At 44.9% G+C, this 20,850-nt stretch overlaps 1 protein-coding gene across 2 annotated transcripts in view; it reads right to left on the minus strand.

Moving 5' to 3' along the window:
- ctbp2a (C-terminal binding protein 2a) overlaps window positions 1–15,921 on the minus strand; it is a 57,977-nt gene extending 42,056 nt beyond the window's left edge. Inside the window, exons 1-2 of one of the 2 annotated variants that reach the window (XM_052080819.1) lie at window positions 15,566–15,921; window positions 3,357–3,492 (exon numbers count right to left, since the gene is read on the minus strand). In XM_052080819.1, the coding sequence (XP_051936779.1) occupies window positions 3,357–3,414 (58 nt within the window). In that variant the 5' untranslated portion in view covers window positions 3,415–3,492; window positions 15,566–15,921. Of the gene's footprint in view, window positions 1–3,356; window positions 3,493–11,596; window positions 11,621–15,565 lie in introns of those variants that run through there. The other variant, XM_052080820.1, reaches the window with a different exon arrangement.
- Window positions 15,922–20,850: the final 4,929 nt, after the last annotated feature.

A 20,850-nucleotide genomic window follows, 5' to 3' on the forward strand; every position in this document is an offset into this window, starting at 1 on the left:
TATCCCAGCCGTCCTCCGGCAGTCGGCAAGGGACACCCTGAGCCGGATGCAAGCCAAACATTCACACTCACAATCGCACCTCGGGACAATTTAGAGTGATCAATTAATTGTTACAACCGACCGTTTTTAGAAATACTGAACAGAATATTTTGTCAACATTGTGGGTTTTGTCATGGAGAAAATTTGGCAAGTCGTACAGCGATGAGGCACGGAGACTGTTGACATGAGTCTGCAGTCCCTTTAGCTGATTAGGATGCAGAACATACTGCACTGTAAAAAAAAAAAAATGTAATGCTTGAAAAAAATCTGTAAAACAGCAAAGCCGTGAAAGATGAACCGCGTTATCGCGAGGGATTTACTGTACCCGGAGAAAACCCACGCAGGCACGGGGAGAACATGCAAACTCCACACAGGAAACCCAGAGCCCGGAATCGAACCTAGGACGTCCGCACTGTGAGGCAGACGTGCCAACCGGTCGACACGGCCTTGAGCCGGATTGCCTATTATGATTACTTGACAGATCATAGAAAACACACTCAAGAGATCAACACCCCTTTGTGGCGGAGATAAACAAATAACAACAGTAGACTCATCAAAATCATATTTTAGGTGTTGTCAAATATACAGATGTGTTTGTAGATGTACACCCCCACCGCCCCCCCTCCCCGCAATAGAAACACTTCACCCACCTGTACTCTCAGCAGCTGAGCAAATAAACCACCGCCCACGAACACTGCATGAGGATAGACAGTAATTGTGCCCTCTGCTGGCTGCTGTCCCCATAAATCTACTTAAGTAAACCTTCCACGATGACAGGAATAGCACATAACCCTCAATAATACGAATGACGGCTTGATCTGACTGCTTTGTGCAAATGCAAAATCTTGATTCTACTCTACACTTCTCGTTTCTAATAAATAGCCGAGCCGTGCCAGGTGCCAGGAGCAAACAAGGTGCAGGAGTCCATAGATTTTGCTTCAAATCAGCTTCTCGACCCATAATCTGTCCCCCCCCCCCCGGGGGATCAGCCTCCGGTTCGACCCTCAGAGGCAACGGGTCCATGTAATACTAAGGAGGTTATTTTGGAAAACTTTAAGGAGATTTGCGCAGGAATCTGAGCACAGAATTTGTGAAGCCCGCGCAACACACAAATTGTTGCATGATTTTGACACAACACTGTGTGAGGTTTCTAAGCTCCTCCCTGCAGCTCCGCAAAGCCTCTGAAAAGAGGGGGGCATGTGGGGGTGAGTAGGTTTTGGTCATGAGCCTGGAAAAAGCCCAGAGAGGGGGGGGTGTAGTGACTGTGGTATCAGAACCAGATCTCGCACCGGTGACCTCATAGCAGAGCAAGATGCCAATACGGGAGGAGGAAGGATGAAAAAAGTTTTTTCATTATTATTATTTTTTTTTCTATTCTACATGGCTCATCCTCATTGGGCTCTTGGTTTTTGGCTAGATCGGGTACGTTCACAGCCACGGACAATTTCAAGCCTTTCAAGAAGCGTCTACGCCGATGCATTTTTTTTTTTCATGACATGCCAGATGACGATTTGTTTCCATGACTAACGCCTTATGAAAGGCCAACCCTAATAAACAGTGTGTCATATGATTGATTACCACACATTACCAAGTCTAATCGTCGCCGTTGGACTTGGCAACTAACATGGCGGAATCATCATGACGAACTCTGCGGTGCCGTTTTGGAAATATGAGCACCCCCGCAACCCGTCCCTGAGCTCCGAACAACTGCAATGGTGGGCACCGGGTGCTGCTGCCTGAACCAAAATACATGCTGGGAAAGCAGATGGAACGGACATAAGGAGGGAGGAGGGAAGCGATGGCCGCGACAGGTGTTTGCCACGTTTCCCTTACTGCCGTTCGACTCTTCTTGGCATCTTTATCAAAGGCCCAATAGACAGAACGCTTGTGGCACGAGTATTGTCAATAGAGGTAAAATCTTATCTTTAATGTGTGAATGTCTTCAATGAAATGATTGTGATATTGTAAAAATGTGCCTCGAGTTGATTTTTTTTTCCCATCGGAACTTCTGGACAAAATATTGCCAAGCGATTGCTGGTGAGGCGAGAAATCCGGAAATTGGGTCACTTATAGAGTAAGTCGAGGTACGCCACCACTGTTCCATGCCAAATCATCCAGCGGGTTCAACCAAGCAGACTTTGGTTTGAATGAAATCAAAGCGTGACCGTCTATGGTCACGAGCTATGGGTCGTGACCGAAAGAACGAGATCACGGATACAAGCGGCCGAAATGAGTTTTCTCCGCAGGGTGTCCGGGCTCTCCCTTAGAGATAAGGTGAGGTCATCCGGGAGGGGCTCCGTGTCGAGCCGCTTCTCCTCCACATCGAGAGGAGCCAGATGAGGTGGCTTGGGCATCTGATTCGGATGCCTCCTGAACGCCTCCCTGGTGAGGTGTTCCGGGCATGTCCCACCGGGAGGAGACCCCGAGGAAGACCCAGGACACGCTGGAGAGACTATGTCACCCAGCTGGCCTGGGAACGCCTCGGGATCCCCCGGGGAGAGCTGGAAGAAGTAGCTAGGGAGAGGGAAGTCTGGGCTTCCCTGCTAAAGCTGTTGCCCCCGCGACCCGGCCCCGGATAAGCGGTAGAAGATGGATGGATGGATGGATGGATGAAATCAAAGCGCAACATCTGAAATTTTAGGTCAATTGGAGTGGGGGGTCGGGGGCGGGGATGGAGCTAAGGCCCACCAAATATGATCTAACCGCCGTTCTTTCAACTCCTGGGTCAATTTTCCAGAAAAACAGCTTTTGTTGCAATTCAGAGGATTCCAAATTTGCAATCGTTTCAAAGAGTGGTGTATATTTTGGTTACTTTTGACCTCGAATTTGACCGTGAAATTGAACTTGTGGATAACGTGTCCTTCAAAACCTTTTTCTCATATGTTCTCAAAAACATTTCAGAGATGTCTTTTTTGTTGTTGTTGTTGTTGAGCTGCGATAAGGAGTCAAAGTACAGATGACTTCAGGTAATCAGCTAGTCATCGAATATTCATTGAAAATTGGAAGATGGGATTTATGTATGAAAATCGACGTTAAAAATGGTACATCACTCCCGAAGCCACGCCCCTTAAATGCCCACATACGACACGATAGCAACTGTTGTTGCAACTCGTCCTATTCCCATTGGACAGTAATTGCAGCTAATAAAATTCTTTCTTTATTTATATTCTCGTTTAAGATATTTTTATATTCTACGATGCAATTTGTGTTTAGAAAAAAAAAATTGACAAAAAATATTTTCGAGGGTTGGGAATGGATTCCTGGCATGTTTTAATGGGGAATACTGATTTGAAATCGTAGAAAAACTAATTTCTTACCTTCACAAATTTTGTCGAGTCGCTGGCGTTTCACTTTATGCTTGTCGGTCAGAGCCATGCTTTCTAAGTCTCTCGCTCTTCTTCAGCGTCACATCCGAAGTTGTCCGAGTCCTCAGTCTGTTGGCTTAGTGGCGTTCTGCGAATAAAAAGTGAACAAAAGCCGGTTACTATAATTCAGAGTAAATATTCTGCCCTTTATAAGGAATAATAAATGTTTTCTTTTAAATTATCGGCCATTTGTTTAATAGCATATTTTAATATCAAAATTACTAGTGGTATTGGTTACTTGGTATCGGTGAGTACTTATGAGTCGAGTACTAATACTATCCGTTTGAAAGCCTTCTTTCCACTAGAGGGTGTTTTAGAGTGCACTGATTAAAGAAACGGTAAATGCACCAACGACTGGAGCCAAATGCCACAGATAAGAAATCTCAAGGAAGGAAAGGGGGGGGGGTGACCGTGAGTGGTGCGAATGAGTAAACAAGGCATTTTCCTGATAATTTACGTTCAGTGAGCGATGAGCCCCGAAAGAGCAATCTTTTAATTGGTTCCCGCTGAGGACTGCGGGAGGCAGTTATGTCTTCAGGGGGGGGGGGGGGGGGAATGGCAGGCGGATGCAGAGCAAAGCATCACCAATGCACATACACAAACAAAAGAGGGAATGTGGGTCAGTTAGTCAGCAGATAGGATGTGGTTGCATCAGCAAAATAAAGACATATAGAGCGTGGAAGAGGAAGGGAGTGAATAACACAGCGGGGTGAGCAGAGTGTCGCTCATCTTCCTCCTGCGTGTTTTTCTCCACGACTCATTTCCTGAAGGCCGTAGGCTGGCTCGCTACGGTGCTATCGTGACATCTTTAACCACGACTATAATTGGGATGTTGAGTGGCGAGGCACAGCCAAGCAAAATGGTGGCATGGTAATGGAATTTTACGCGGCCAATTGCGGAGACATTACAGGAGGCGGCACTGTAGAATTTATTCCCCCACGCTTGCTTGCGTCTCCAGTCAGCTTCCTGACCCAAAAAGTGAAGTTCACATTGGAGTTAGGGTCAGTGAAGTGGGCTGATGAGAACTTAAAAATCTGCCTTGAGGTAAAACAAGTTAGCAGAAGGCTGCTAACTGGCTAGCCATGTTGGGCAGTCTACGTGTTGAGTGACGAGGGCCTCAGTTTGTCTATGAGTTTCTTTTGATAAATGAAAGTGATTCAAAGTGCTGTGTTTATCCTCGACCAGTTGTGGGAGGCATTATAATACTTTCAAATTAGCGCTGGTAGCATATATCATGTTAGCTAACAATCTCTGGATCTCTCGGCCAGGTGTCGACAGTGAGCAGTTCATCATGTGTGGCAGTGGGGTTAACATGTTGCAAAAGAATCGTGCATCAACACCACAAAGCGACTTAAAGCTGAAGAGGTGATGATTTACGCCCCAAAAAGTGCAAAGTGGCAGAAAAAGAGGAGGCAGCCAGCCGAGGCCGCTTTTATTTTTCTCGCCGCTCATTTAACAAGCGAGTTGCGGGCTCTGAGGGACCCGTAAAACCATCGTTCAAAGTGCTGATTTATACCCTCCTCCTATTCGGGGGGCCTCTCTATCTCCATCTGACAGAGTTGTGCTTCATCATTGCGACATGTCCATCACATCACATTTTCATCGCAACTGCAAGACACAACAACATTATCAAGTACTGGTACTTGGTGTCGGTATCTACTTCAAACAATAACAAAGCAAAACAATATGGGCTCATTCCAATCGATCCCATCATCAACAAACAAGCCATTCACAGCTCTCTCTCTCTCGCTCTCATGTCCCATTGGAGCTCTCTCTGACTTGTCTTCACATCAACTCGAAACGGACGGAGACTGCGGCACGTTTAACTGCTGACTCGGGCTAATGCACATTTTACAATAATGCGTAAGTCACGGACCAAACGCGTAATAGCGACATTATCTCGCGCTGCAGACAAACTCGTCGAGGCCAGCGGCCCTCCTTCTCCCCCGTACAACTCTTTACTTATAATGAACTCTGGCAAAGTCCCGCCATTAAAATCTCAACTGGAGTAATTGGCAATTTACTTTCTCCACAGCATCATTTAATAACGCGGACTGCCGAAGCTTTACAAACCCAACGCCATTTGTTGGGATTAAATAAAAGGCATGAAGAACCATTGTAATATTTTGGAATTTAACGCTGAGGTGTTGCATGTTTTGTACTTGCATGTTTTGGCAATACGTGATGACCCAGTTCACATTTGGAATTCGTCAGCCTCATGCCAAGGCTTTTCCTCTTTTGTCACAATGCTGCTGTGAGGAGGGGGGGGGCATGCTTTTTTTGGCTTGTTGTTGCTTTTTGGTTTTTGTTTTTTTGCTGTAGTAGTCGAATGAAATGTATGTGCACATCCACTGCAGTAGGGGGCAGTGGCACTCTCACTTATGTTTAATTTTTTTTTTATTACATGCAAATTGATGCTGTTTTGGGCTTTTTACAATGTTAATAAAGTTATTCTTTGTTTTAAGTTGATCTATATTACTTTCCTTTTTTGATTGTTTTTTTTAAGTTCTTAGGGATACATACACATTTATATACATATATACGCATATATATATATATATATTTTTTTTTTTGGTTAAATAAAAAATAATAAATACAAAAAATGTTAAATGAATAAATAAAAATGCATGTTGAACCACCTCGACATATTACATACACAGTGAGATAGATAACTAGTTTTGACATCAGAATTCAAGAATAATGGATTATTTAAACATTGTAATTATTACATTATATATATGAACATTTTCAAGTTTGGTTAAGACTTTAGCAAGCGTCGTGGAAGTTGACATGCTTAAATTTGTATATGCGGGCCACATAAAAGGATGTGGCGGGCCAGATCTGGCACGCGGGCCTTGACTTTGACACCTGTGGTACTATCACAACACTGTAAGGAAGAAAAATGCATTTTAACTCTCGATAACACGTAATTAGACGTGTTCAAAGTATACCCCCAGAATCATTCCAGACACATTAGTTTGTCCCATTTTTTGTGCACCGAGGGTTGCGAGCGTCAATTTAAACGGTTGAACTTAATGATCTTTTCCGCCGAATTAGCGCACGAGCACCTGATGCATATGCAGCAATTATAAAAGCTCTTGTGCGGCAAATTAAGAGGTCACGATGAGAGGGGCCGGCGTTCATGTTGAATGAGTATCGGTTCACCAGTTGACATGTCTGGAGGGCCTGAAACATGATAGGAAAACTTAATTAACACTCAGAGAGCAATTTGTGTTTATGTGAGAAAAAAAAATCCGCTTTAGTTTCGCTGTCACAGAGCGGCAACAAAACGGTTGATTCTATTAATGTGACCGAGTAGCTAATTTGTGAGGGGAAAACGAGATCGAGAGGGATTTTTTTTTTACCCCCCCCAGTCAGTCTCGCACGGAGAATCATTTTGAAGCATGACATGCATCACTTCTAACTTAACTTGTCGACTGCAAGATAGAATTTCACTTGTATCTTGGCTCAGAGAGGAAAGGCAGTTGCAACAAAGAATTGTGTGTCTTATCAGACACGCATCCCGATCCAAGGCCAGAGGCTTATATTCACCAGAGACTCAACAAAACAAAACAAACAAAAAAAAAAAAAAGAAAGCGTCCACATACAGCTAAGCCACCTCTCAGGCACCTGTGAGCGAGACATTGACACGATACTGGGGGCGAGGGGAAAAAAAAAAAAAAAAAGACAAGGGCAAAGACAGCTTAACTACAATTGAGAGTAAAATATGGCCGAGAGAGAGCTTAGCGGCACAGAAGAGAAAGGTCAGGGAAAGAGGCGTAAGCGATGAAGAAAAAGCGGAGGCAAAATAAATGTGTTTTGGGAGTTCTTTGAAACGTTCCAGTAGTTCAGACCTCGCCTTGGGCTTCGAGGACCTGGAAAGTTCAAGTTTATCATCATTTCACCTTGCAGTGCACAGTGAAGTAAAAACACGTTTCTTATTCTTTCCCCCCCTCTGGACAGTCTTGCAACGTGAGATGCAAGAAAATGAGGCGTGGAGTGGAAGAGCCAACGACAAGAAAGTCAACCGTTTCCGTCGGTGCCAAAGATGTATGAAATAAACGTGAAAAGGAAAACGTTCAGGGGGGGGCATCGAAATATCTTAAGACTGACAGATGAACGACAGACAGGGATCAATCATAGATACTGTCGATCAGATACTGTCTTTGGATGAATGTGAAAACGTTACGGTCACAAAAGGGCCGCCATCCCATCTTGTGTGACAACAAATCCGATAAAAGAGAATGAAATTTTTTTTTTAAAAAAAATCATCTGACCCCCGCGAGTCCGCGGCAAAGCAAAGAGCGGGCGTCACAACTCAATCAATCCTATATTTCGCCGTCCCCAGGCGACAGCGAGCGGTAGGCGGAAACACGAACCCACCCAAATCCTTTTTGTTCAGGATCACGGATCAAACATCTTCAAACGCCTGCGCAAAAAAATCAAACACGCCTTTGTGCAAAAAAAAAAACACGCCGACGAGCTGAAAACGCCGACCGTCCCGCTGTGTCGATGACGAGGATCAAACGAATGAAGCCCAAGCGCTAATAAGCGCAATCATAACGGTGATAGCCAAGACGATAAAATGTTACCCCCCCCGTGCCCCCCACTATGAAAAAAGAAAAAAAATCCACAGGCGGTCGCCCGCTTTGTCAACAACAATGAGAAGATAATCGCGGCGATTCCGATCGCGCTCTTGATGGCGAATGACGGAAAATGCGCGCGCTTCGACGTGCGCCGTGACGTGTTGCCGGCGTTTAATGTCATTTCAATCAACTGCGGACGCAACCGTCGAGTTCAGGAGTCAAACACTTTCATGGACATCTGCCAGCTTTCCTTGTTGGACGCCGGCCAGTGTTTTACGCAAAGCAAAGAGAGGCCCTTAGACTGCGGGGAGAGGGGGGGGGGCACATCAACTGGTGGCATTTAAAAGGCAAAGTTGCAGCGAGGACGGTCTCACTTCCGAGCATCGCTTGGAATAGCGAGACCTCATTTCGGGCACATTCATACATTCATTCATCTTCCTAACCGCCTGATCCTCACTAGGGTCGTGGGGGGGTGCTGGAGCCTATCCCGGCTGTCTCCGGGCAGTAGGCGGGGGGCACCCTGAATCGGTTGCCAGTCAATCGCAGGGCACACAGAGACGAAAAACCATCCACGCTCACACTCACGCCTAGGGACAATTTAGAGTGTTCAATCAGCCTGCCACGCATATTTTTGGAATGTGGGAGGAAACCGGAGCACCCGGAGAAAACCCACGCAGGCCCGGTTGCCACCCAATCGCAGGGCACACAGAGACGAACAACCATCTACGCTCACACTCACACCTAGGGACAATTTAGAGTGTTCAATCAGCCTGCCATGCATATTTTTGGAATGTGGGAGGAAACCGGAGCACCCGGAGAAAACCCACGCAGGCCTGGGGAGAACATGCAAACTCCACACAGGGAGGCCGGAGCGGGAATCGAACCCGGTACCTCTGCACTGTGAAGCCGACGTGCTAACCACTGGACTACCAGGCTGCCCCCATTTCGGGCACACGTAAGCTGAAAACCATCCCAGCTGAGTTTTTGGTTGGACACCCGCAACGGATCACCAGCCAATCACAGCGACAAACACAATTTAGAGCAGGGGTCACCAATTTGGGGGTCCTCCAGGGCCCACTATCCTGCACGTTGTCGTTGTTCGCCTCCTCCGACGCACAATTCAAATGACCGGGATCGCTATCAGGCTCCTGCAGAGCTTGCTGACGCTAGCGAAAACTAATTTTGTTCGTTTCGCATGGAGATCCTTCAGCTCTATTCATTCATTCATTACGCAATAATTTCACTTCAACTTTTGACATGCAAGAATTTCAGTTCCAAGCGGCATTTTTAAATTGTAACCAGATTGCCTCGACTTTCGTGGACATCTTTTTTTTTTTTCATGCATTTCAAGCACCTAATCAAAATATTGCGCCATCCTATGTTCATTCATGCGGTCAGAGAGTCTAAGTGGCTTCTCTCCCGGGGAATTAGAAGCAGCAGTGACACTCCCAAAAGCTTAAAAAATAAAATAAAATAAATTCTCCCGATAGGCGGCCTGGTAGTCCAGTGGTTAGCACATCGGCTTCACAGTGCAGAGGTACCGGGTTCGATTCCAGCTCCGGCCTCCCTGTGTGGAGTTTGCATGTTCTCCCCGGGCCTGCGTGGGTTTTCTCCGGGTGCTCCGGTTTCCTCCCACATTCCAAAAACATGCAAAGCAGGCTGATTGAACACTCTAAATTGTCCCTAGGTGTGAGTGTGGGTGTGGATGGTTCGTCTCTGTGTGCCCTGCGATTGGCTGGCAACCGATTCAGGGTGTCCCCCGCCTACTGCCCAAAGACAGCTGGGATAGGCTCCAGCACCCCCCGCGACCCTAGTGAGGATCAAGCGGCTCGGAAGATGAACGAATGAATGAATGAATGAATGAATGAAATTCTCCCGATCAGCAATACAGAAGGCAGAGTGAGTGAATGAAGCAATGCCCGGCCTTGCTTCAGCATCTACGACATCTTTCAGTTTCCACCTTTTTTCCCTTAGCCTCAGCTGGACACGTCCACCTGACGCGAGTACATGTCAGCCGCGCCGGAATAGACAACTCGTGGCGAGACAATGTGAGCCTTTCTCCTCCTCTTCATCCTCCTCTTCCTCCACCTCCTCATGCCACCTCTCTCCCGAGGCTCAGACAAGAGAGAGAGAGTGGGCAGGAAGGAAGGGACAAAACACATAGAATGCCAGGGAGTGAATTAAACAATATGCATGCAAATGCTTTCAGCCCTCGCTGGCCACCCACGCAATCTCTGTAATTCTGCGTTTTTACACACACACACACACACACACACATATACAGTACATATCTCCATCCATTTTCTTATCTTCACAAATGTCACGGGGCAGCACGCGGGAGACACCCAGAACTGGTCGCCAGCCAATCACAGGGTACAAAAGAGACAAAACAACCATCCGCGCTCACACTCACACACCTGGGGATGAGTTTAGAGTGTTCCATGAACCTGCTGGGCATGTTTCTGGAATGTGGGAGCAAACCGGAGTACCCGGAGAAAATCCACGCAGGCACGAAGACAACATGCAAACTCCGCACGAGAAGGCCGGAATCAAACCCTGCACCTCTGCACTGTGAGGCAGACCAGTCGATTATATCTCTCTCTCTCTCTCTCTCTCTCTCTCTCCTCTCTCTCTCTCTCTCTCTCTCTCTCTCTCTCTCTCTCTCTCTCTCTCTCTCTCTCTCTCTCTCTCTCTCTCCTCTCTCTCTCTCTCTCTCTCTCTCTCTCTCTCTCTCTCTCTCCTCTCTCTCTCTCTCTCTCTCTCTCTCTCTCTCTCTCTCTCCTCTCTCTCTCTCTCTCTCTCTCTCTCTCTCTCTCTCCTCTCTCTCTCTCTCTCTCCTCTCTCTCTCTCTCTCTCTCTCTCTCTCCTCTCTCTCTCTCTCTCTCAACAAAAAAAGCTCAAATTTACATGTCTGATTAAATATTTCATTCTCATTGTTCAATTTTTTTTTCAAATTTTAAAATCATGAGAATTAACCAATCATTTAATAATGATACGTAAATGAGTGAAAGCAAGCACGAGATGAACACTCGTTTTTTATATATATAAAAACACGAGTGTTCATCTCGCCACAAAAAGACAATTTGATACGGTTTTCAACAGGTGGGGTGTTGCGAAACGATTTAAGGGCCGTCTGTTTTGAAAGTGGAACGATCCGATGAGCTTCGTCTCAGTGGGAGCGCGATTCGATGCGGACAGGCCAAGTTCGAGAAGGCACGACGCAATTCCTTTTTGGTTGTCATTTTTACATACTTTTGAATGAACTCTACCTCTCTAATAAAAAAAAATATATATAAATTTTAAAAAAAAACGCTTCGATATGCATCTCGATTTATTTCAAAGTGGAACAATTTGATTCAATGGATTCACATCTTTTCTCACCCGCCTTTTCTGATGCAAATCATTTATTGTTCCACTCCTAATATACAAACATCTTCATATACTGTGTATATAATTATATTACACACATTAAAAAGCTCAAATGTGAAGTACGGCAAAAACCATGACGTAGTGAGACTCCGTCTCATGTATTTACTCCTCTTTGAATGCCACTCGTGCAACCACCACAATTGACACATGAAATGAATCACAACTGAGCATGATTACCTTTGGACATGTCATGTCATTCCACGATGCGGGTGTATCTAAAGAAATTGGGCTGCGATATTCGGAAGCCATCGGCCAATTAGTTACTGCGTCCTCCAGTCCATCCTACGAGTACATGATGAGCTGTCAGCGTTAACGGCTTCCTCACAGCGATGACAATGCCTCTCCCCGCAGAATGCGCCGCGTTCAGGTGGCGCTTCCCTTCGTTTCCATCTTGTCCGCCGCCGGCTTCGACGGCGGCGTTAATGCGAGCCATTCGCGGCACTTTGGAGGGAAATGGCTCGTCGTTAACGAGGAACGCGTGGGAGGTTATTACGTGGTTTGAGCAAACTCCAAGTGTCATTAATACCAGGAAGAGTAAATATCCACACCCCATCATCACTGGTCGTAGTGAGTTAATAACAGGCAGAAATGATCATTTATGAGTCCGCTACTAGCCGCTGTTCGACCGATAATGATTAAAAAAAAAAAAATGGTGAGCCTTTATGGAGGCAATTACGCTACAGTGATTCTAAATGAAAACGGATAACCGCCGATGTCTTGGAGCCTGTAAATGCTAATTTTGGGAAACGGCTCTCACGGGGACATTGAAAATGACAACGTTATTGCTTCGGTGTAAATGCCGCATTCCGGAAAACCGGGAAGTAGGTCAGGAAGTTTGTTGACCTCTGACGGGTAATAACGACGTGCTGCCAAATTACCGGCAAATCGACGCACGCAGACGGGAACAATGAGGGCGTCCGTCATAAATGTAAAACGTTTAATTTGGTGGAATCGTGGGAATGCGGTGAGCCGCAGCTGCCGACGAAATTGCTTCACTTTAGCCAGGGTGAATATTTTCCCTTGAACGTTTTGGATCATGGCCGCCAACGGAGATTGGCAGCGCCCACACAGACAAGAGGATCACAGCATCTAGTGTCTTTTATCACTCGGGAGAATCAAACACCTGCTTGCTGGCCACATCCAGCCTGTCTCAATTTCACAGCTGGGGAAAAGGAGGAAGGAAAACAAAATTAGGATTTTTTTTTTTTTAAATCAGCCGCCAAGCATTCGTCAAGCACGCCAAATCCATTCAGTACACAAAAAAAAATGTTTGAAGTGTCTTCCGCTTAAAATGTGAAGATAGCGCGGCGGCTCGGAGAGGTGTAAAAGTCTTCGCAGCACAGCCATTGAGACGACAACGCTCACAAGTGAAATCCTCTTCTAAGTGCCAAAGCAGCGAGAATGTCGTTAAATGATCCGTGTCACTCGGAACAGGCTTAACTGGATGAATGGCTGCGGTTCTCGCAGTATTACAGATGAAAGCCGACACCTTTGCCAAGGTCGAACAATCCTAATTTGGATCGGCGCCAGGAATCTCGATCGCAGTTGGAATTTGAACTATTTTTCGTTGAATAATACCACCAAATTTGTTGCCAACTTTTTAAGTCGTGTTGGGAACAAGCAACCAACACACAGTCGGAAAAAATAACCTGCTCCATTGGCGGATATGTAACGGAATCATAATCATTTTATGGGGGGAAAAAAAATACGAGTCAGTTTATTTATTTACAGCCGTAATATTAAAAACCGATTTTTGTCATAAAAGGACTTTCCGCACTATGAGGCGCGAATGGCCTATTTTAAAACTCTTTTCATAGATAGGGCGCACCGCATTGTAAGGCGCATAGAATCAAAGCTACAATAGTGGCTGCAGTTGCGTAATGCATCCACTAGATGGAGCTAAACTAACATGAATACAATACAATACATTCATTCATTCATTCATCTTCCGAGCCGCTTGATCCTCACTAGGGTCGCGGGGGGTGCTGGAGCCTATCCCAGCTGTCTTCGGGCAGTAGGCGGGGGACACCCTGAATCGGTTGCCAGCCAATCGCAGGGCACACAGAAACGAACAACCATTCGTACTCACACTCACACCTTGGGACAATTTAGAGTGTTCAATCAGCCTGCCACGCATGTTTTTGGAATGTGGGAGGAAACCGGAGCACCCGGAGAAAACCCACGCAGGCCCGGGGAGAACATGCAAACTCCACACAGGGAGGCCGGAGCTGGAATCGAACCCGGTACCTCTGCACTGTGAAGCCGACGTGCTAACCACTGGACTACCGGGCCGCCCCAATACAATACAATCCAGCTTTATTTATATAAAGCTTTCACAACCGCCGCAGCTATAACAAAGCGCTTTAAAGAACATTTTCCAATACTACATCCAAGAAATCAGAATATTGATCCATATAGTCGGCGCATCGGATTATAGGGTGCACTGGAAAAGGGAATGCTTTTAGGTCCGCCGTATAGCGCAGAAAATACGGTAGATGTTTTGCAATATATCGTCATCAAATCAAGTGCATAAACCGATTGGAAAAAAAAACGAAAGAATCATCAATTGTTAAAATCGTGACAGCCCTTGAGACAACTTTTACAAAGTTACTGACTGGGCGGAAAACCCAGTTTGAACGGAAGTCAGGAAAGTGAACCACGACAACATTCGTGACCGTCCTTTGACTAAACTGAATCGGCACGCTAGTTTTCATGGTCTGATGTGGTTCTGCGCAACTTCTTTCACGCCAAACTGATCCACACATTCCATTATGGATCTCGCATTGTGCACTGGGGCCTTTTTAAAACTGTCGCCACAAAGTTGGATGCACGTAATCTCACATAATGGGAAGACTGACGGGAGAACTAAGGAGGTAGAGCCCACCAACGGATTGATTAATTAATCAAGAGGCCTTTCGTCGGTTAAGCACTCTTTGATTTTTTTTTGTTTTTTTTGCATTTTCCCCTGCCGGTTTCCTTCCGGTGATTCATCAAGAGGCCTGACAAGGAGCCGCCAATTCCATTGTGAAGCAGCATGTGATGCGTTTGTGGTTTTTCATATCGGAACACAAGCGGACCGCGGGGACGCGAGAGGAAGTTCAACTCCCAGCGGAGTCGAGCGATCGGCGCTGCAAGCCAGAATGGAGACGGCCGCGATCATCGCCCGTCAACGCTGGCGAATCGGAGATGTGACAGCACAAGAGGGAAAACGTTGTTGAGAATTGTGTTTTGGAGACAAATATCTTTTTTTTCCCTTTTGTGGTGCAATCAGAGCCTCATAGAAAAAAAAAGGAAAGCCAGTGCTGAAAACTTTCAATGTTTTTTGGGGGGTACAGTCCACCTACAAATAGGTGAATTACAGTAATTGGTGACATCCCCACACAAAAAGTTCCCTGCTTACAGGTGCCACAAACTGAAGGTAAAGCTTTACTTTTTTTTTTACATAAGATCCTCAATTGACTTTAACATAGTTCCACGGCACCAAGACCTCCCCAAAAGCAATACTTTTATATTTCCTACTATAACCTGGATATACTTTGCGTTTGAAACTTTCCCCTTTCTCCATTTTGACTTTCTCCAATGAACGTACAAGCGAAATTCCCCCCCGCCTTGTGACAATGCCCAGTAGGGAAGAGAGCAGATGTCCTTTGCCAACAGCACATCTGCATGCAGGCTCAATCCCCACCCCTTCGGTGTCCAGACAATAGCACAGCCTCCCCTCCTCCCTCCTCCACTTGAAGATTTCTTCCACTGGAACCTCCAAATGCAGGAGAAAAAAAAATTGCAAAGAGTTTTGCCCATTCTCACCCATTAGAAATGCTGCGACTCTCCTCTTTCTGTTTTCACGTGCTGGTGCTCTTTTACGCAAGATTGACTCTCCCTCTACTTACGAGTTAGTTTCACAATCGCTGTGGGAACGTTCAGTTCCAGCGAACTTTTTTTTTCTTCTTTTGTGTGTGCTTTAATCCCACTTGGGACAACATTCCGTGTTAAATAGTCGTGTGAAGAAGTGAACGCGACGCGGACTAGTTGGGGAGTCTTCTCGTATTTCGACACGCTATGGGGACGGGGGGGGGGGGGGGGGTACACACGTACAAATATTAGCATGTTTGTTGGGTCGAATCTTTATATCTCAACACTTCCTACCTCCTTAGTGGATGCTGAATGGCAGTGAGAGTGTCGTATCCGGAAGAGGCATCGCAGGCTACGCGCATTTCAAAACGCGTCGGATTTGAATCATAATCCACCTCTTGACGAATGTCAACACCAATTTAATCCCGATTCCCGCCGCCGGCGTTGGTGGCGGGCGCTTCAACGCAGCTTGGAAGGTGTCCCGTTGTTGACTTCAATGGCGCGTAAACAATTTCCTGCTCTTCTACCTCCACCTCCTCTTCTTCTTCTTCTCTTCTTCTTCTTCTTCTTCTTCTTGCCAGGATTGAGAGGTGCGTATCACTTTTTTCCCCCTCCTCCTCCTTCCTCTTCCTTCTCTGTCGCTTTGTGAATGAGGCGGAGCCATTTGCTCAGTCAGTAAAACACATACACCGACACACGCGCGTGCCCGCACAAACGTTCGCGCACGCGCGCGCACACACACAGGCTCGAACATTTCTTGGCAAAGTTGCTTCTTCGAAAATGTTCGTAATAAAAGAGTAGTATTTTTTTAACCACAGTTATATTGATAACTTGGCAATCTAACGCTGGGTGTCTTGGTAGTTTTTACATCTTGATGGATTGAAATAACACACTATCCAATAGATTAGCAATCGAAAGCGGTGTTCCTCACGGGTCTGATTTGGGGGCCAAAATTCTTCATCTTAATGACATCACGAATACACCACAAAAATGTATTTAATTAATGAAATAAATATTTTTGTAAAAAACAAACAAATATTCAGCAGCTGTATATCTATATAATAGAAAAAGAAGAAAAATTGAAATTATTAAAACTACTTGTTGATTTGGACTTTTTTTGTTTGTTTTATAATCTTTACATTTTTAATATAAAACTTGGTGAATTAAATATTCATAGAACTGAATGATCACATTTGTATACAAATCATAAAAAAATGAAAGTACTTTGTATTCACTTTGTAATGAATAAATGTGATTGTTTACTTCACATATAGAGCAAAATGGCAATGTGAGAGGGCTTAGTTGCATCAACTCTGCTTCTGCCCTTTCATTTTAAACCCAAACATTTTTTTCATGGCTATTTTTAAATCTCCCTGGAAATGCTGTCTGAAATAAAAATTACTTCTTTAAAATCCAACGTGCTGAATCAAATTCCTGGAGCAAATATTAAAATTTAGGTTGTAAATGGGAGGGAGAGGGGGTCAGTGCTTCTGGAGTTCAAGCTCGACCTAGCAGAGAAGGAAGGAGCTCTGGTCGTGTAACAAAATTTACGCACTGTGAAAGGCAGCTGACAAACCACACGATGGAATAATTAAATATTTACTGCGTCTGATCTTTGCCACATGACTACACATTCAGTCTAGGAAAGGCAATAAATAACAGCTCTGTCCATTTTGATTCAAAATGGCAAAGGACACGATAATAAATCAGCCGTATGCTATCATTTAACTTTACTCGCTCGCTGCACATCTCTCACATCTTTATCTGGTTGTCATGAGCCTGAATGTGCTCGCCGAGCACACAGAAGAAGATCAGCGGCGTGCAAACATTTACAGCACATCTGCAGCGAGAGACGTTCATTCTCCCCCTCACAATTCCTCCTGGCGCAAATCCGAGCGTTTGACCTTTTTAAAATGCAACACCGATGCTTGGACTTGAGAGTGTAAGCTCATCATGCGTGCTTGCTAAATCTTAAGGACTCAAACGCAGACCGGCAGAGAGCCGCGTGCTCTCCGCCTGCTAATGCCACACCTTGCTTATTGGGGGGGAGGGGGGGGGTCTGAGGGTTATGCTAATAATCTCGAGATCTTATGATGCACTCTACTTTAAGCAAGTCTCTCATGCTTTTTATGACCTTATGGCCTAAGACAAAATGTGTTCTCTGTATGTAATAAGGTATTAATAAAGATAGTGAAAAGACGTACTATTATTTTTGTACGCTGCGGATTTCATTATTTGTTGGTTATGATTATTAGCAAAAGTAATACAAGTAGTATTTCTATTACAGTAAAATGTTATGATATTCTGTTCCTATTATTACATCTTATAATCAATATAGATTGTTTGTATTTGTTTTCTTGACATAAAAAAAATTCAATGTGTTGATTATCATAATTATTATTATGACTTTTAATTCTGCTGCTGTTAGCACTTTTTATTTTTTCATATTTAATTTTTAAATGCACCAAATATTTATCTTTTTCATACACCCAGCATAAAAGCAGTTTGACAAAAATCTCACTTTTCCATTCATTAACTAAGAGCAAGAAGTGAATATGTTTCATTGATCATATTGATTACATGCCATATTTTAGATTTGTATGTATGATTAGGGTCAGATTATACACAGGGTGTATGCTAACTACTTTAGACCAAATTGAACGGTGTATAATTTCGAGGCTCCCATAAACTGAATTTTGCCAAGATGATTTCTCTCATCTATGCATAACAAGCGCATTGCTAATTAGCATGTAGCACTGGGTGTTGGGATGTTTGAAAAACAAAAACACAAACAACGAGATACGCTACTCATTGGCAGTTTTGGCCCTTTGGAGACTCGACGAAGGTCTGGTGAGATTTTCGGCCGCCGACCAATGAGAACCAGTGAAGGTGTCGCTTGGTGGTGGCTTCACGTTGTCAGAATGTTATCTCCTCTGCTGGGAATAAAGTCGTCACATTATTAGACTTGGAATGTCACCGGAACAAGGCCGCAATGCCTCCATGTATGTGCTGAGTTTAAAAAAAGTGGCATTATTAGCCTTGAAGTGCTGTGGTATTCTCGTTATTATCATCATTTAGGTTGTCAGCCAACATGGCAAATATTAAGTCCTCGGGAGGTGCAAGCTTGCCCATATTTGTATGTGGTTACCTTGGGGCCGAAGCGACTCTGAAATCACTCCGCCAATATTAGATCCCGGGCGGCCCGGTAGTCCAGTGGTTAGCACGTGGGCTTCACAGTGCAGAGGTACCGGGTTCGATTCCGGCTCCGGCCTCCCTGTGTGGAGTTTGCATGTTCTCCCCGGGCCTGCGTGGGTTTTCTCCGGGTGCTCCGGTTTCCTCCCACATTCCAAAAATATGCATGGCAGGCTGATTGAACACTCTAAATTGTCCCTAGGTGTGAGTGTGAGTGCGAATGGTTGTTCGTCTCTGTGTGCCCTGCGATTGGTTGGCAACCGATTCAGGGTGTCCCCCGCCTACTGCCCGGAGACAGCTGGGATAGGCTCCAGCACCCCCCGCGACCCAAGTGAGGATCAAGCGGTTAGGAAGATGAATGAATGAATGAATATTAGATCCCATTTGTCATCTCTTGCCCTTCTGAGATGCCCTCACCTTCATCCGGATCCAAATATTCTCCAATGGGTTTTATGCAACAATTGATTGGTAGACTTTTGTTCAGCCTTCCCTGCTTTTCTTGTCGCTGATAATGCAACTGGCAAATCAACCTCTTCCTATCCACCCCCCCCCCTCAAACAGGTGCAAAATCTCTTCGCTCAACACATCAAAAGAACACACACACACACACCTGTGAATAAATCACAGCCAACACTAAGAATGAAGACAGCAAAGAGTGTGTGGATTTAAAGCCCCGTCTCGTTTCATATTCATGAGGTGCAAAGCTCTAGTGCTCCCCGCGCTTGTTTACCGCCTTGTACTGCCTCGTGTCCTTGGGAGCAGGTTTGATATTCCACCAAGCAAACGTGTTGACATAAGCTTGCCATTTTGCCTTTCGACACGATGCACATGATGCGCTGCACACACACACGCACATACACACATCATCCAAGGTGCCCTCCTATGACGCCTTGTTAGGTATTAAAAGCTGTCCCTTGTGATGTTTGTAGCTTGCGTTGAGGCGTTGAAAATATTTTGACTGACTTATCTCGCTGCGTTAAAGCGGCAAAATACTCGACGGCTCTCATTACGATGCAGTGAGATTTCTACCCGAGTACTGACAAAAACACTTTAAAAATCAGAGATGGCAAAGGGACTCACATTGTGTACGAGTTGGGCTTGGCATGAATGATGCAAACACAGGAAATTGCCTCAGGCGTCCAAATGTCTTGTAAAAATGGACGAATAAAGTTGTATTCACTTTGAAGCAACCAAAAGGTTGAACAAGTTGTCAGTGTCCGTTGAGGATGGAGTAGAGATTAAGTGAAGGCTGACACAAGGGGTGCTTTTCATTAAGAATCTAAAAAAATAAATAGGTCAACTATCGTTTAAAAAAATTCCCAACATCTGTAAAAGTGTGATTGTTTATTTGTTGGATATTCATTTAAGTTAAGGGACTTTATCTACATCAGGACATACGAGAATTTTCTCAATTGCCGCTCGGCATTTTGAAAAAGTTTTTTTTTGTCTTCCCGAACACTTCCAATTCCATCACTTCCGACTTCATTTTATGCTTTGGCTTCAAAAATCAAGTGATCCACAGCGAAAACCATCAGTGCTACCAAAAGCACAAAACCCTCTTTTAAAAGTGGCAGCCTGCACTGTGAACATGCAATTTGGCACCGGCTATTCGTTCAAGTTCACAACCTGAGTAAAATACCCACAAACAGTACCCACGGTCTATGAAGAGCATTTTAGCGCCTGCGATTTGAGATCTTAGTGAATCAGGCCAAATTAAACCAACAAAACTAAAAATGAGCAAGAATAAATTAAGAATTCGTCTTGGTAAGGTTAGCCTAAGCTAGCTAGCTCGTTAGCTAGCCTAAGCTAAACCTACACGTACTCTATCCCCTAATAACATCAGTAGCCTTTTTAATAGCATTTTAAAAAATGATTTCAATTGTTTACATATTTGCCATGTAGGCAACAGAGGCACTTCAAATAATGAGTCGTTTTTTTTTTTTTAATGTTTCATGATCAAGTGGTTGATGTCTTTTACAGTTGTGACAGTTTGGAGTTGAACGTATTAAGACGACGCGAGCGCTATCCTTGCAACTGTGAACCCGCAGCTAATTAATACTTGCGAGCCTCTGCTCTCCCCGATGAAGACTTAAGTAGCAGCTGCTGGCCCTGAAAGCACTCTGCAGGGAAAAGCAAGCAGCTTTTAGGCTGGGGGAGTGCTGCGCCTCCCATAAGTGCTTTTCTCCCATTCGCTCCCACGCGTCCCCCTCTGGAAATAGCTTTGTTCATCTCACATGTTCTCATTTGTATTGATGAAGAGCTAGTTGACTGCCTAGGTTTCTCTTGTCCAATAATAAAAAATAAAAAAAAAGCCAATCACTGTAGTCATTTTAAACAGGCCGCTCTGACATCGTGCTGGCGCCCCCTGTCGGGCATTCCAAAAACAT

This window comes from Hippocampus zosterae, chromosome 11 (assembly GCF_025434085.1).
Source record: "Hippocampus zosterae strain Florida chromosome 11, ASM2543408v3, whole genome shotgun sequence".
Taxonomy (NCBI): domain Eukaryota; kingdom Metazoa; phylum Chordata; class Actinopteri; order Syngnathiformes; family Syngnathidae; genus Hippocampus; species Hippocampus zosterae.